This window comes from Anas acuta, chromosome 7 (genome assembly GCF_963932015.1).
Source record: "Anas acuta chromosome 7, bAnaAcu1.1, whole genome shotgun sequence".
Taxonomy (NCBI): domain Eukaryota; kingdom Metazoa; phylum Chordata; class Aves; order Anseriformes; family Anatidae; genus Anas; species Anas acuta.
The window spans coordinates 24407429-24423181 of record NC_088985.1 but is presented as its reverse complement, the minus strand read 5'-3'; the positions used below and the strand labels follow the sequence as shown (position 1 = coordinate 24423181).

At 65.0% G+C, this 15753-nt stretch overlaps 1 protein-coding gene across 3 annotated transcripts in view; it reads right to left on the bottom strand.

Moving 5' to 3' along the window:
* KCNIP2 (potassium voltage-gated channel interacting protein 2) overlaps positions 1 to 15226 on the bottom strand; it is a 30533-nt gene extending 15307 nt beyond the window's left edge. For 2 of the 3 annotated variants that reach the window (XM_068688540.1, XM_068688539.1), the window contains exon 1: positions 12165 to 12484. In XM_068688540.1, coding sequence (XP_068544641.1) covers positions 12165 to 12237 — 73 coding nt within the window. In that variant the 5' untranslated portion in view covers positions 12238 to 12484. Of the gene's footprint in view, positions 1 to 12164 lie in introns of all 3 variants that reach the window. The other variant, XR_011098314.1, reaches the window with a different exon arrangement.
* Positions 15227 to 15753: the final 527 nt, after the last annotated feature.

The window sequence follows — 15753 nt, the reverse complement described above, 5'->3', positions numbered from 1 at the left end:
GAGCCTTCCCAGCCCGCAGCGAGCCCGTGGGCATCAGCGGCGGGTGCAGCAGCCCTGCGGGGAGGGCAGCGGCAGCGCGGCAGCCTCCAGGCCCTGCTCCCGGGTGGCAGGCAGGCAGCCGGGAAGTTTTGTGCCGGGATGGTCCCGGGAGGCCGGGCTGCCAGCCAAAAAGCCACCAGGGATGGCTCTCCCCAGGCGGAGGTGCACCAAAGCTCAGCCTCAGCTGCAGGGCAGGCAGTGGGGTGCCAGGGTGAGACCCCCGGAGCTGTGCCAACCCGCTGCCCCCTCTGCAAAAAGGGTTGCGGGGAGAGGTGGGGAGCAGCAGCCGGGGGATGCTCGGGGCTGGGGAGCCTCGGGGAGAGGCAGGCGGGCACCTCCCGGCTGGCAGAGCCCCGGCTTGCCCCCGGCTCGTGGTCCGCCCCTTGGCACCAGCTCGCCCCAGGAGCCGAGGCAGGTTGGTATGGCAACCCGCAGGCTCCACAGGTCCCGCTGGCCAATGAGGCACTGCTGCATCCCGGGGCCGCCTCTCTCCAAAGGATGCTCCTTCCGGAGGGGAGCTGAAATGGAGAGCGTCCGGCATCCCTGGGCATCACCCATCCAGCGCTGAGAGCGTCCTGCAGCCTTGGGTACCTTGGGTACCATCCTTGGTACTAGGTGCCGAGAGCATCCTGCATCCCCAGGCATCATTTGTCTGGCACAGCGAGCATCCCACATCCCCAGGCATCCCTCACGGCGAGCATCCTGCATCCCCGGGTACCTCCAGCGGGCTCCACACAGCGAAGGAGAGGAGGTGCAAGGATGGGAAAAAGAGGATTCAGGCTCCCACGCTGCCCGGACTCAGAGCTGCTCACTCCAAAGCTGGGGCTGGCAGCGAGCTGCTGGTTTGCACGGTGTGTCAGAGCCAGGAGAGAGTCTGGCGCGTGGCAGCAGTGGGATTTCCCAGCTCCCAGAGCCAGCCCGAGATGCTCCGTGCCTCCTGGCAAGCACGTCCCTTCCCCGAGCCCCATTTCCCCAGCTGCGGTTCCCTGCTCCGCATCGCTTCCACCCCCCGTGCCAGCAGGATGGCAGCTCCGCGTCCATCCCGGCTCTATTATCTCATGAGCTTCATCTCTTATTAATGGGGGAGGAAGCGAAGAAAAAGGGACGTGATGGAAATTACAGCTTCTGCTCCCTTGGAGACGGAAAGGGTGCGCAGGCACGAGCCGGCCAGGCACAGCCGGAGTGCCCAGTCCCTGCCAGGAGCCCTAAGGGGCAGGGCAGGAGCCCCCCCAGGGTTGGTATGGGGTAACCTCACCCCCTGCTCCCCAAAAGAAGGGGCATCCTACCTCCATCAGCCAAAAGGTCGGAAATTTGGGCTGCCAGCAGTGCCCAGTCCCCTCCTGCCGCCCCACAGGGACAGATCAGGGTGCCCAGACCCTCGTCCTCGCCTGTGGTGCCCAGCACCCAAAAAAACCCGTGGGACACCAGAGAGGTGGCAAACAGCCACAGGAGGGTGCCAGAGCCCACAGGACACGACAGCAGCAAAGTTGGCAGAGAAATCCCAAATCCATCACCCCGCTCCTTGGGAGCAGGTCTGCGGGAGGTGGGCGATGCCAGCACCATCCTGCGCGCCCTGATGTCCATGTGGGACAGGCGCCCCAAAACTGCATGCACAGAGCACCCCACGGTGGCCTTGGGGACACGGCTGGGGAGAAGAGCCCGGCACCGATGTCACCCCCCAGCCCTGGCTGCCCCACCAGCACCCTTGGGTGCTAAACCAGGCTGGAACTGGAGAGGGGTTCCCAAAGAGCATCACCCCTTTGGTTCAGCCCTCGGCTCTCCAGGGGGGGCCTCGTGCAATGACAGCAGGCAGAAGCTTGCAGGGACCCCCTGGGCTGAGCCTGGGGACTGTCCCCTCCCCACCCCACATGCAGCAGGGGGGTTGCAAGGAAGGACCCCACAGCAGCTCCCTCCTGGTTCCCATCCCCAGCTCCCTCCGAGCGCACGGTCCCCGGGCTGGCAGTGGGGACACCGCCTGCCACCCGCCCAGGAGAGCAGCAAAGCCACGGGGTCACCCTGTGCCACCTGTGGGGTGACAAAGCCCAGCGGGGTGACAGAGCCCATGGGGGTGACAAAGCCTGTGGGGTGACACAGGCCGTGCAGTGGCACCGTGCTGCTGCTGCTGCCTGACGCTAAGAGGAGCCCCCGCACAGCGCAGAACCAGGCCACGGGGAGGTGAGCTGGGGACAGGGCTCGTTCAGCTGCCTGGTGGCACTCGGGGGACAGCGGGGGACGTGTGCGGATGTGTCAGCCACGTGTGCGTGGATATATGGCCACGACGGTGACAGCTCTGCCGGGGAGGGGACACGCACCACGGTCCCCCCCCAAGCTTCCCCGGGCCATGGCCGTGGGGCTGGGGGCTGCCAGGAGAGCGCTGGGGGCAGGGAGCAGCCGGGGGAATTTGTGCTGCTTCCCTGCCATGAAATATTCATCGGCACAGCCGCAAAAAGAGGGGGGGAATCAAAGGTAAACAGCAGCGGGGGGAGAAGACAGCGCTGGCAGGCGGCACGGCGCAAAGTCTGTGGGGTGGCTGGGGCAAGGTATGTAGGGCTGGCACTTTTATGGGGTCCCTCGTGCACACACAATGCCCATCCCACTGTCACGGTGCCGTGGGCATGGGAACACCCCTGGGAAATGCTCTCAGGTGGCAGAGAGCCCCCCCAGAACTGGGGCAAAAGGGATGAGGAGAGGCACGACTCCAGCCCCTGGTCCCCAACAGCACCACGGCGCGGTGTCCCTCCAGCCCTGGCCACGCTGCCTCCTCCCAGCCCTGGGGACCTGCAGCCTCCGGGAGGCAGGGGAGTGCCGAAAACACGACGCCACGATGCCGGAGGAAATAAATAAGGCGGCTAATGAGGTAATTTGCATAGCTATTAGCAGGCAGGATTTGCAGCGCATCTGACATGGGATGCGCCGTCACAGCCCGGGGCTTCAGCAGGTGCTCGCGGAGGAAATCGTGCGCCACCAGCTGCAGGGGCCCTTTGGTGGGCCTGTCCCCTGATCCGGGGATGTAACGGGGACAGGAGGGAGCTGAGCAGGGCACGGAGCGGGGCAGACATCCCGCTGTCCCCAGGGGTGCAGGGGCAGCTCACGTGCTGCGTCCCGAGCTGCTGTGCCAGGGTAAATGCCCCGTAACGCATCCCCGTGTGATGGAGAGGGGTGGCGTGCAGGGCCACCCTCCCGCAGGCTGCCACAGCACGTCTGGCTTTGATCAGCGACCTGCCGTGACAGCTCGGCTCGTTCCCAGCTGCTGGAGCTTGTTAAAAAATGCATGTGGTGTGATCCCGCTGCTCGGGGAGGTGCTGCCAGGGAAGGAGCCCAGCCCCGAGGCTGCTGGCCCCAAATGCCATCCTGCCCGTGGCTGGCACGCAGAGGGAGATGGGGCAGCAGCCCGGCACTGGTGGCACAAGGCTGGGGTTGGGGACACGTCCAGAAAAACCCAAAGACGGGTGTTTGGACAGACAGACACCAGCTCCACCAGCAGCTCGAGCCAAAGCCCCCCCGAGCTGCACGCCGGGGCATCCATCGCACCCATCACCGGCCCATGGGAGCTGAGCTGCTCCCGTCCCAGCCCCCAGGTTCCACCAAGGCTCCTCCCAGGCTGTATTTTTAAGTCAGTTCTGCTAAATATTTCAAGGATTTACACAGAAAAGCTCTCTGTGCTCCGCAGCACACGGGCGGGCTGCGGCACCCCCGCCTGCGGGGCGTGAATAATTCATTGCACCCGGGGAGGAGGGGACGGGGCGGGCTGGCTTCACCACCCCCAGCCATGGGTGCACCCCGAGACCACCCCAAGACCCTCAAAGAGCACAGCTGCAGCACCTCCTAATCCCAAAAGAGCACCAGTGGGGCTCATTTTGCCCCTTGGATGCCCACCCGCCCCACGGGGGTCAGCAGGGTTTCCACCCCCGGCACAGCACCCCACACTTTCCATGCCCCCAGAGCCTTCCCTGCCCTCTCCAAACCTCACCTGAGCAGACTGGGGAAGAAAAATAAATCTCAGCTTGGCCACAGGGATGGGAGCAGCGCCTCGTTACAGCCCCCACCCTGTCCCCAAACCTGCCAGAGACAAATCAGCAAGCCCCGTGCGATTACGCACAGGTTGTGCTCCGATAAACGGCACCGGGCTCATTTCCGTGCAATCAGCGCCAGCTCGGCGGGGTGACGGGAGGTGGGGACGGCGGGGACAGAGGTGCCGGGGATGTCACCTCGCCTCCCAGGCACGTGGGTCCCGGGGGTGTCCGTGGGCTGGCAGCGTGGCCCCCTCGGTGCAGCACCAGGAGCGCCGGCACGCAGCGGCTGCACAGCTGGAAGAGCAAGATAAGGTGTCCCACGGATCCCAGGGAGGGAAAACAGTCTTCAAAAGGCAGGGATCTCCCCCAAACGGACTCGGCTTGAAGGCACGGGGAGTGTTTGCTGCTATGAATAACCCCGGTGCTGCAGCAAGGGGCCTGCTCCCTGTTCCCGGAGATGCAGCAGGGAGGGAGGCTGGAGATGGGGCCGAGACCCCAACCCACAGCTCTCCCCCCTTGATGTCCCCACACCGGCAGCCCCCCAGCTGGCCTGACACCCCCGCTGGGTGACATCCTGCCTGGGGGGGATCCAGGGGTGGCTTTTTTCAGCCTCAACCCCAAACACTTGGGATTGATGCTCCCCATGCCAACCCCTCACCCCCTGCCCGCTCCTGCCCCCCCGGCCACAGGGCACCTCCAGGGCACGCGCTCAGCCTGCTGCAAGCCCCGGGGGGGCCCTCAGCATATGCCGTGTTAAAGTGACGTTTTGGGGACAGGAAAGCTATTTTGGGTTGTTTCCGAAGCAGTGCTACGGTCTCTGTTTGCCTGCCTCTGCCGCAGGGAGGGATGCTCTCCCGGGGGGGTGCCGTGGTGCTTGGCTCCCTCCAGCCCTGGTGAGAAAAACACAGGCCTGGTTTGCAGCCTCGGCACAAGGGGCAGGAGCTCCCAGCCCCGCGGCCAGGTGAGGGATGGATCAGCACCAGGGGGGAGCAGACGCACGGCCGGACACCCCCTAAAATAAATGGGGGCTCCCCTTGGGTCCCCCAGACAGCAGACCCGCAATGACGGAGCAAACCCCTCTGCTCCAGCACCCTCCTTGTCCCCACTTTTCTGGGACACCCCAAAAATAAGCAGAGGGGCTGAGCAGCCACCCCATCCCCAGGAGCCCCCAGGTGCCCCCGAGAGGAGCGAGCGAGCCTGGGGAGAGCTCAGCCTCCCGGTGCCAGACCTGCCGAGAGGCTCAGAAATAAATCTGTTAATAACCAAATATCCATCCCGCGCCTGAGCTCACGGGAGGACTTTCAAGTCTAATTAGCAGCAGATTTGTACCAGCGCTGCCTGGGCTCGAGGGACGATTTGCGGAGGCTCCCACGGAGCGAGAGGCTCGGCTGGATTTAGCCAGCAGCCTCCGGCTGCCAGCACTGCCTCCAAATCCCCCCGCGCCCTGGGCTGGGGGCAGGCAGGGCCCAGGTAAGCCGAGATGAGAGATGCCCCCCAGGCTTTGATCTGTGCAAAGCCTCAAAGTCAGGGCTGCAAATCCTTGGCAGCGCTCAGCTCCTGCAGCAGGAGGAGGAGGAAAGGCACCGGCACCCCAAAGCTGCAGGTCGCCCCCTGCTCTCCTTGCCCCGCTCATCCGTGAACCCCCCAGCCCACAGCACCCTGCCATGAGGCATCCCCAAAATCTCACCATCCCCAGATTTTGCATTTCCAAGCCCAACGTCTCGTTAGCAGCAGCTAATCATGGTTGGAGGTGGCTCCCAGGATTTTGGAAAGGTCTGCCAGCTCCCCAGCCTGTGCACCCTTTCCCACCCCACAGCATGTGCCCACCTGCACCTTTATCACCCCGTGAGTCCTCCAGCATCCCGCCAAGATCTGTGATCCGCTGCCCCGCTGAAACACCCCCACTGACCCCAAACAACAAATACCAGCACTTCTTATCTAGCACAGACACGGGGGTACCCTCGTTTGGCTGCGCCCCCCCAGCAGCCCTCCCCGTGCCCCTCTGCCACCTCCCCAGCACCACGGGGTTGTTCGTGCCGGCACACGAGGGGTTAACGGCCCCTCACTTCCCCACGGTTATTTAATTAAGCAGTGATAAAAGCCAAGATGTATTACGGGAGAGTGACAGCGGGCTGTAATTACAGCAGGGCGGGCGGAGGAAACAAACAGCGGGGAGGGAGCCGCGCGGCGTCTCGGGGATGGGGGGTCCCCGAGTCCCCGTGCCCCTTGGGCATCCCGACCATTCCCATTTGGGGTTTCCAATGGGTTTCTTTTAAATCCTGGGCACCGTCACCTCCCTCTAGGCCCCGAACCCCCCCAGGGGACTGGTTGGGGACACGGCCACCTCTCTCCTGCCCGTCCCACACCGCTGGCCCCTGCGCAGCCCCCAGCCACCTCCCTTCCCATCGCCAAACCCTGCTGCTCTCAGCCTCTCAGGCTCCCCATCTCCCATCGCAGCACCCTCAGATGAATAAATTAACCCTGGGAGGGGCAGGGGGGCACCCTCTATGAGGATTTTTAGGGACCGAGTTGTTCCCTGCCCTTCTGGCAGGGATCTGACCCTACTACGGAGAGCATCTCCAGCCAGGGCAGCAGCACGCACACCAAAACCAAGGGGGGGGGACACTTCTTATCCCCACAGAGCCCCTTGCAGGAGCCACACGAGGAAGAACAAGCACCGAGCAATGGGGCAGGACTCAGCCCTTTGGGGAAAACCTCCCGGGGAGCTGCCAGCATCGCTGCCGGCACCGTGCGCCCATGGGGCCGTGACCCCAGCGGGGCCAGGATGGTCCCAGGGGATGGTGGCACCTCGCTGTCCGCTCCCATCCCGACCCCGGGGGGCACAGGGGGGAGCCGGGCAGGCGTCACCCCCCGGAGCAGCGCTGGCGCCCAGCCTCCGAGTTACGCAACGAATTATTCCGCTCGCATTAATGACTTTGCGGCAGAGGGGGAGCTGACATGAGTGATTCCCGGAGCCTGGCAGTGACTCACTTCGCACCGCCGAGGGGAGACGCGCCGGGGAAATGTGAGGCGTGAGCCCCATGTGTGACCCCAAAACCCAGCCCCAGCGTCCGCCCCTCTGGGGTCCCCGCAGGTGTGCGCAGAGCTGGGGGGGCTGTGCCCACCCGTGTGCCCCCCAGGCACACCAGGACGGGCGGCTGCCCGCCGTGGTTTGTAGGATTTCCTCCCGGAGCAACCTGAGAGCCACCGAGGGCCGGCCAGCCCGGCCACACACCTCCTGGGGACCCCAGGGGACACGCAGAGGGGGTCAGCACACCGCCACCGTGTCCCCAGGGGGCATCCTGTGGTGACGGAGAGCTGGGTGGATTATTGCTCCGGGGGCTTGCTGTAAGCGAAGCGATTTTTCAAAACGCAATCTAGGAAGAAGCAATTATCCAGGGGGGCCAGGAGCAGCGGCTCATCCGCCTAATCTCGTTAGGGAGCGGGCTGGTTCTCATCTCACCCCACTGCAGCGACCGGGTGAGAGCAGGTGAGGGTGTCCCCGGCTCCTGCGGGGTCTGGGGGGCACCCATGGGTGCGTGGTTTGGGGATGGGAAGGGGCAGGTAAAGGGGACAGGAGCAGGAGGCCCCATTCTGCCCCAGGGAGGCTTGGTGACGGGTCCTGCCAGCCTCTCATCATCTTGCAATGAGGCCAAGGGGATGTGGCATGGGGTATCCTGACCAAAACCACCCTGCTGTCTCTCCTCTGCTCCCCTTGAGCACCCTCAGCTTGCAGGCAGCCACAGCAGCCCCAGTGTCCCCAAATTGGGGAGCGGGAGCAGCGTGGATGGGACACCGAGCTGCAGCAGCAGTGCCAGTGCTGTGCCAGAGCCGGGGATTCCTGACCCGGCAGGTCCAGAAACTGGGCAGCTCCTGCCGAAATGGGGCTGGGGTTGGGTGAAAGAACAGACAGAGATGAGCCCAGGAGGTGCACGCACAGCCCCGCACAACCTAGGGCACCCCAGCCCACGGGCACTGCCCACAGCAGAGGGGAAACGTTTGGAGAGACCAAAATTCAGAGACGCTGAAGGTGCCGACCCCCTGGCCCCCAGCAGCTCATGGAGAACGAGGCCACCCCCTGCCCCGACTCCCCTCCTGCTAAACCCACCCTGGGGGCTCAGCAACCCCTTAACAGGGGATTTTGATCCCCCCAGCCCAAGCTGGAGCCCCTCACCGTGGCGTCGGGGCTGCCCGCACAGCCCCCCCAGGCAGGGCAGGGAGATTCATTTGGCCGGAGGCTCATTCATCTGCAGCACAATTAAAGCCCGGGGCCGGGATCCGTGCCGGCGGCGGGAGAGCGATTTGCCAGCAGATGGATTTATCATCTCCCAAGCACAGCAATTTGGCTTAAACGAAACCAAACCACTTCTCCTAATGAAAACACCGCTAATGAGCGGAGCCAGCGAGGGAAGGGGGGTGAGGGGTGGCTCCGCTAACAGGGTCCCCGCTGTCCTGCGGGCTGGTGCCACCGCCTGGTGCCCAAATCACGAGGCAAAGGCTCTGTATGGACCTGGCACAGCCCGTGGTGGCCCCTCATCGTGTCCCACACCACGAGACGTGATGCTCAAGGAGCAATTTGGGCCCCTCTATTGCCAAAATCCAGCCTGGCCATGGCAGCATCGCCCCCGGTGCCCACCTCTGCCCTGGCTGCTGGGGGTCACCGCCCCACCTCCCCACCATCAGAGCCCCCCAGGAGCTCAGCATCCATTTAGGAAAGGCCGCCGAGCCCCGTGAACAAGCCAGGACAGCAAAGAGGACCGAGGCAGGGGGGGACAGACGCCGGAGGGGGGGTGGCAGCAGACAGACGAGGCGGTCAGGCAACGCTCCCATCGCCCTGGGAAGGTGCAGCATCTGCGGGGACGTTTGGCACAGGGGGACCCCACGGGAGCCCCCACCCCGGTGGGAGCCCATTCCTCGCTGTTCCCCACCCCAACCAAGGATTTCCCGGGGACATTGGGGACCTGGATTTGGGGACAGCCCGGCTTCCAGCCCAGCCTCACCGCCGGGCAGCGGAGCAGCAGCGGCAAGCGGAGGGGTGGGCGCAGGGGGTGGCAGCAGCAGCAGGGAGAGGAGGTGGACTGGGGAGCAGCAGGAGATGGGCAGCAGGCTCGGATCCCACGGGGAAGGACTTGGGAGCTTGTGCGAGGAGCTCCCACCCGGGCTGTCCCAGCACCCCCTCCATGCCTCTAAGTGGGACAGCAGAGCTGACACCATCCCCCTGGCGGGTGTGAGTTTTAGGCTGGGAGATGCCTTAAAATACGTGCACTTCTCATCTCATGGGGGCTCCGAGAAGTGCCAGAGCTGTGGGGTGCCCACCCCTCCGTGGCACCCCGGGAGGCAGGAGGATCCCAAAGCTCTGCGGCTGGTCTCTATAGCAATTGCTCACCCTCTGCTAGCGCTGCGGCTGCCTTCGGGGTGGAGCAAAGCTGTTGCTCGGCGCCCCGAAACGCTACGGGAGGGAAAAAAAAAAAAAAGCAAGGAGGAAAAGCAACCCTCCTGCAGGTGAATCCCTCGCCCTTCCACCCAGCAGCTGAGGGTGCCTGGTGGGGACCCCACGCCGGTGCTCGCAGGACATGGCGGGGAAAGGCTCACCCCATGGGGTGACGTGGAACCCGTGGACACCCATCCCTGCTCCTCCTGGAGCATCAGCCAGGAGGAAAAGCCCCCTCCGGGACCCTCTATTCCTTGGGGAATTTACCTCCGGTCCTCAGGGCAGGGCGGCCCTCGGGTCCCATCTCTCCTGCACCGAGCGCCATGGCCGGAGCAGTCCCAAGACACGGGCTCGGGGCTCTGCCCGCGCGCTAATCACCGCTGTCATTAGAGGGCTGGAGGAATAATGTAATTTATGGATGGCTTTTATTTCTCGCTGGCGTCATCTAACTCGCCCCGAAATGGACCGCTTTAATTTCCTACCGGCGGAGCCCTTCAGCTTTTCTCTCCTTAACACCCCGGCGGGCGCACGGCCCCCGCTCAGCCCCCTCTCCCCACGGCTTGCACGCTCGCCCTGGCCTCTCACACCCACGGCCACGTGCAGCCCCCGTGCTGCCACCGCCGCTCCGACCGGCACCGGGCACGGCGACGCTGCTGGTGCGTGGCCAGGGCGAGCTGTGGGTGCAGCCGGGTTGCCAGCAGCTCTCGAGATCTAAAATAAAAATCCCCGTGAGCCGCTGGGGGTTCCTGCAGCTGGGGAGCCCTTCTTGTGTTCAGCCTCTCTCCTGTTTGTGTGTCTGGCCCTTCTGTATTTGTGTATAAACGGGGGTCTTGTCGCCCTCACCCCTGTTTTTGGGGGGGTTGGGGATCAGCTGCCGGCCCCGTCTGCAGCAGCAGCAGGTGCTGGAGCTGCCGTGGGGACATCTCGTGTCAGGTCTGACATCAAAATCATCTCTCGGTTCACAGCTCGCACTGCAGATGTCCCCGGACCCTGCTGGAGCTGGGGGCTGAAGGAAAACCCCATTGCGCTCATTCTGGTCCCCAAACGGGGCTGAGACACCAAACACCAGGGGGACACCACCTCCACCCTGGGGCTTTGCTACAGCCCCAGGGGCTCCTCCCTGCATCCCTGGAGGGAACCAGAGAGCCCAGGCCAGGGTAGCAGGCGGGGGCTCGAGCTATTAAACCCTGCCCAAAGCTCAGGCTGCGTCCCCCTCTCCTGCCTGCATCACTTCTACGCTCTTTCTAGGAGAAAAACAACTTTTCTCTACAGGCAGGGACAGCCTCGGCACGTCCAGCCAGCACCAAAAAGCCACCACAGGGGGACCGGACAGCGATGGCACATGGGTGGCGTGTGCCTTCCCCATGCCTCGCTGTGAAATGGGACAGCTGCTTCCAGCCCTGCTCCCCAGCAGCCCCGCAGCAGCGGGCACGGCTCTCCCCTGCCCAGGTCCCTGCTGCACACCTTGCTCGGAGGCAAACCCGGGTGGAAAAAGGGTCTCGGAGAGACTGGAATTTATTTTTACATTCGGTTTGATTTAAACCCATATGGGCATTTTAAAGTTACCGGAGAAACCGAAAGTTGTGTGTGGGTTCCAAGTTCCTACACAGCTCAAAAATATCCTTCCCTGCAGCACGCCCGTGCAGGCAGCGAGCGGCATCCCCCATGCGCCGAGCTGCTGGGAAAAGCGGCGTGGGGGTCCTGCCCTGCTGCCTCTGCCTCCTTGAAGCTCCAAAGCAAAGCCCGAAACCTGCAGCAGAGCACGGCCAGAAAAGCACCCTGGGGATGGGGATCTCCCTGTGTGCACACCCGCTGCCTGCGGCACGAGGGCACCCGACTGCGCCGGCCACGGAGAGGCTGGGCTCCACCATGGGCCCCGAAAGCAAAGGGGGAAGCTGCTGCCCCATTTCCCAGCTGCTGGCACCCTACGAGGGGATGGGGCTCGGCCGGATCCGTGGAGAGCACGCGGGGAAGGAGGGGAGCCACGGCTCCAGCCCAGGTACCGGACAGCAGGGCACGAGGTGCGAGGCAGGGAGGTTGCGGTGCCGCGTGGGAAGCCGGGCAATTCCCTGCTGGAGGCAGAGGGTGAGGTGGGGGGGATGCTGTAGGGTTGTGGATGGGTCATATCTGGCCTCTCCCTGCCCCACAGCCACCCCAGCTCGGGGGCTGAGGTGCTCTGCCCCACGGGAGGCTGTGATTGTCCCCAGGGAGCACCGGGTGCCCGGTGGAGGAGAGAGCGGGCTGCGGAGCCGCTGGGGGATTTTCTGGGTTGGGGACACCTCTGTCCCTGGGGGACCCTGCTGCTGGGGTGCTGCTGTGGGGTCTGGGGCATTTTGGAGAGGGCCCAGCACCAAACCCTGCTGTCCCGGGCGGCGATGCGGGCTTGGGGGCAGCCGAAAGGGCTCCAAGCACCCCTGCGCGCCATGGGGACAAACCCTTTCCCTCCGCAGGGCCACGACCCCCCTTTGGGGCACCCAGGACGGGGGCTGCCCCCCTGCTCCAGCACGGGGGTCACCGCCACCCTCCACCCCCGGGGCGAGGCGTGCGGCGAAGCGGGGCGGGCAGGGGCCGGGGCTGGAAGCGCGCTGGGAACGGGGGCTGGGGGCAAAGGGGGAAACCCGGGGGGGGGGGGGTCGTGGTCCCCGAGCGGCTGCTGCACCTTCCCCGGGGGCTGCACTCACCCGTCAGCTGGTCGTAGGAGCCGTCCAGGTCCCGGGAGTCGGACAGGCTCTCCTTCCTGCCTTTGCTCCGCATCTTCTTGGCCGGGGTCGGGGGGATCCGCGACGGGGCGCACGGGCTCCGCCGCCGGGCAGGGGGTTGGGGACACCCCCCCGGAGCCGCCGCCGCCGCCGCCGCCTCCGCCGCCTCCCCCCGCCCCGCCGCTCCCGGCGGCTGCGGGAAGGGGCCAGCGGAGCCGGGAGCTCGGCACGGCTCGGCACGGCTCGCAGGAGCGCGCCGCCGCCGCCGGGGCTGGGCACGGCCGCCCCCTCCCCTCCCGTCCTTCCCCGCCTCCTCCCGGGAGCCGCCGGCCCGGCCCCGCCGCCGCGGGGAAACTGAGGCACGGCCCGGGCCGGTGGGGGGGTGAGGGGGGTGAGGGGGGTCGCGTCTCGGCCGCTGAGATGCGCCCTAGGGGGTGCGGGGGTGGGAGAGGGAAGGGGAGAGGCGCTGGGGGATAAATCGGCTGTCCGGGGGATCTGGGGATGGTCGGGGGGCTGCGTGGGGATGGGGATGGGAATGGGGATGGGGAAGGGGACAGGAGATGGGGAAGGGGATGGGGATGGAGAATGGGATGGGGAATGGGACAGGGATGGAGAAGGGGACCAGGAGGGATGGGGATGGAAAAAGGGATGGGGATGGAGAAGGGGACCGGGATGGAAAAGGCGCAGGGCAGCAGGAGGAGCGCAGGCCCCCACACCCTGCTGCAGGGAGGTGAGGGCACCCCAAACACTACTTTTTGGGATCCCCAAGGGGGTCTTCACCCCTTCCTCAAGGAGACGAAGCCCAGGCTGGAGAGGCTGGTCTATGGGGGAGAAGCTGGGCTGGGAGCTGGCCGGAGGCAGAGAGGCCGTGCAGCAGCCAAGACACCACAAAGGCGCAACGAGGGTGTCCCAAAACCCTCCTGTTTGCACCCAAAGGAGGGAGCAACCCCCCCCTGTGCCACCCTCATCCCCAGCACGAGTTTCCCACACAGGGTCACAGCAGGGTTCCTCCTTCCAGCCCCACAGACGGGGGTGCAGCAGCAGCACGGGGGGGGGCAGGTGCCTTGCAGGGGCTCGGTGCTGCCAGGAGCGGGGCTCACAGCCCCACGGCCACATCTGGTGCTGGGTGCTGGCGGTGCCACTGCTGCCCCCAGTGATCTGCTGCCATCTGCGACCGAGGGGGACTGGGGGGACGCAGAGTGTGCTGCAAGTCCCCACGGCACCGTGCCACAGGGCCTGGGTGCGTTTTGGGGGCCGATGGCATTTGGCATCCTTCATCCCAGGGAGGACGCACGGGGAGATGGAGGGGAGCAGGGGCTGGGGGCAGGCAGGGCACCCCGTTCCATCCCATCCCATCCCATCCCATCCCATCCCATCCCATCCCATCCCATCCCATCCCATCCCATCCCTGCTGGCCCCCGGGAGCTGCAGGGCAGGAAGGGAACGCGGAGCAGCGAGGAGGGAGGGCCGGCGCTCACGCGGCGGCGTGTTGTCAGCGTGCTTTGGTGTCAAGCCATGAAAGAAGCCGCCTTAGCGAGGCAGCGATGCTTAGCAACTGCCTGGATCTAAAAATAAGAGCCATTTAGCGAAGAAAACGCAGCGGAGAAATGCTCGGAGAAGGGCTGGGGAAACACGTTCCCTCCCCACCGCCCAGCCACGGAGCTGGCGTGCAGCAGCCTGGCTGGAGGGAAGGAAGCTCCTGGGACAGCCCTGCCGCTGCCCCTCTGCTCAGCCCAGCTGGGGCAGGACCCCAACCACCCCAGGGACCCCCTGGGGACCCCCACATGGCCGGGCTCATCCATCCTCGCCCACTGCTCCCTGCTCCAACACATCCCCAGCCGCATCCACCAGCAGCCCCCAGGGACTGGCCATGTCCTGGAGAGGTGTTGGGGTGGGGAGGGCTGTGGGGGCTCACCTGGGCAATCCCACCTCGCCTCCAGCACCCTCGGACCCATCCCGCTGAGCTGCACGGGGAAGTTTTCACCTTCTGGTCCGTGGGGAGGCGAAGGTGGCTATTTTTATCCCGGCTAAGTGCTCCTGCAGGCGAGTGTGAGATGCTTTGCCAGGCTGGGGAGAGGGGGGAAAGGCTCGGTGGGTAGCACGGGGTGGGATGGGGAGCAGGGATCTGTGGGTTCAGGAGGGGAGCAGCCTCCGGGGGTCCTGCAGGAGCTGCCCATGCTGCACAAAGGGGATTTAAAGGATGAGCGTGTGTACGGCAGGAGCTGGCAGCACCCAGCCCCTTGAAGCTCAGGCCGGTGCAGGGGGCCAGGGAAAGACGTAATTTACCACTTCGTTAGGTAACCACAAGGCAGCGATCCGCCCTCCCAGCCTTGGCATCGCCTAATTGCGTATCTCCAGTCCTATTAATTCTACGGGAAAAGCAGGGAGCAGGACTGGGAGTCTGAGCCTAGCTTTAGGAAATTTTAAACGTGTAATTGCTGAGTGCTCTAAATCATGGGGATTTATCCCCTGTTAACAGTATTTTAAAGCCGTGGCCATCGATAGCCATCCTCGGGCCGTGCTCCCAGCACGTGCCATCAATCTTATTTTGGCTGTGGTCACCTCTGGGCTGTGGCTTACGCTCAGCAGCGAGGGGCAGCTCTGCTCCCCCCTGCCAGAAGCTCCAGGAGGGAAGGGCAGAAACGGGAGCTCCTTCAGCCAGCTTTGCCTCCTGCACAAGTCCCCCCGGGGAATTACCGAGGACACGGCTGGGAGCAGAGGAAACTCACAGCCCTGCGAAGGTGCCCGGCTCCACGGGGAGCGCCTCCTGCTGCTGCGAGACTTGGATCCGGGGGGAATTTCAGCTGCGGATCTCGAGGATAAACAGACGCCTGCAAGCTGCTGGGGGAGCCTCGCAGGCAGGAACACTGCAGGAGAAAGGGAGCCTCAGCTGTAACGTGCTAAACCAGCAGGTGTGAGAAATCTGGGCACGGGGGAGGGAGGAAGGGGTGTGCACACTCTGCGCCCTCAGCTGCCCTGCCCAGGCTGCCAGCAAGGAGCGAGGCCCCAGAAAGGCTCTGGTCCCGCTGCTGGGTGGGCTGTGGGGGCTCTGTGCCCACCCTGAGTGTTTTTTTCCTGCCACTTCTGCAGGACTCGGCAGGGCTGCACGTGGCAGGGAAAGGGGTGAGAGCTCACCTGGCACAGCAGGGCTGGAGGAGAGCCCTGCCCTGGGGGTGTCCAGCACCCCGCAGCCTCCCCATCCCCTCCGTGCCCCCGTGGGACTCCCGGGAGCTCCCAGCCTCCGGCAGCAGGGCTGGGAGCTGCGCTGCAGCGAGCGGCGAGCCTGGCTCATTTAATCTTTTCAATTGAATTCAATTTCCAGCCACATGATTCAATTAGCCCTGGAGGGACGGCACGGCAGAGCAGAGGCCGCAGAGCGGGGCCCGGCCTGGGCTCCAGCAGCCAAAGTTGGGTGAGAGGAGCACGGCGAGGAGCCTTCTCCAGTCTCCTGGCCCAGGTTTCCGTTCACGATGTACTTTGGCAGCTGCTCACCCCCTGAAAATGTCAGCGAAGGCAGTAATTAGTTCCCAGCGCAAGTTCTGGGGGAAGAGGCCAGCTTGCCCTGCCCCGC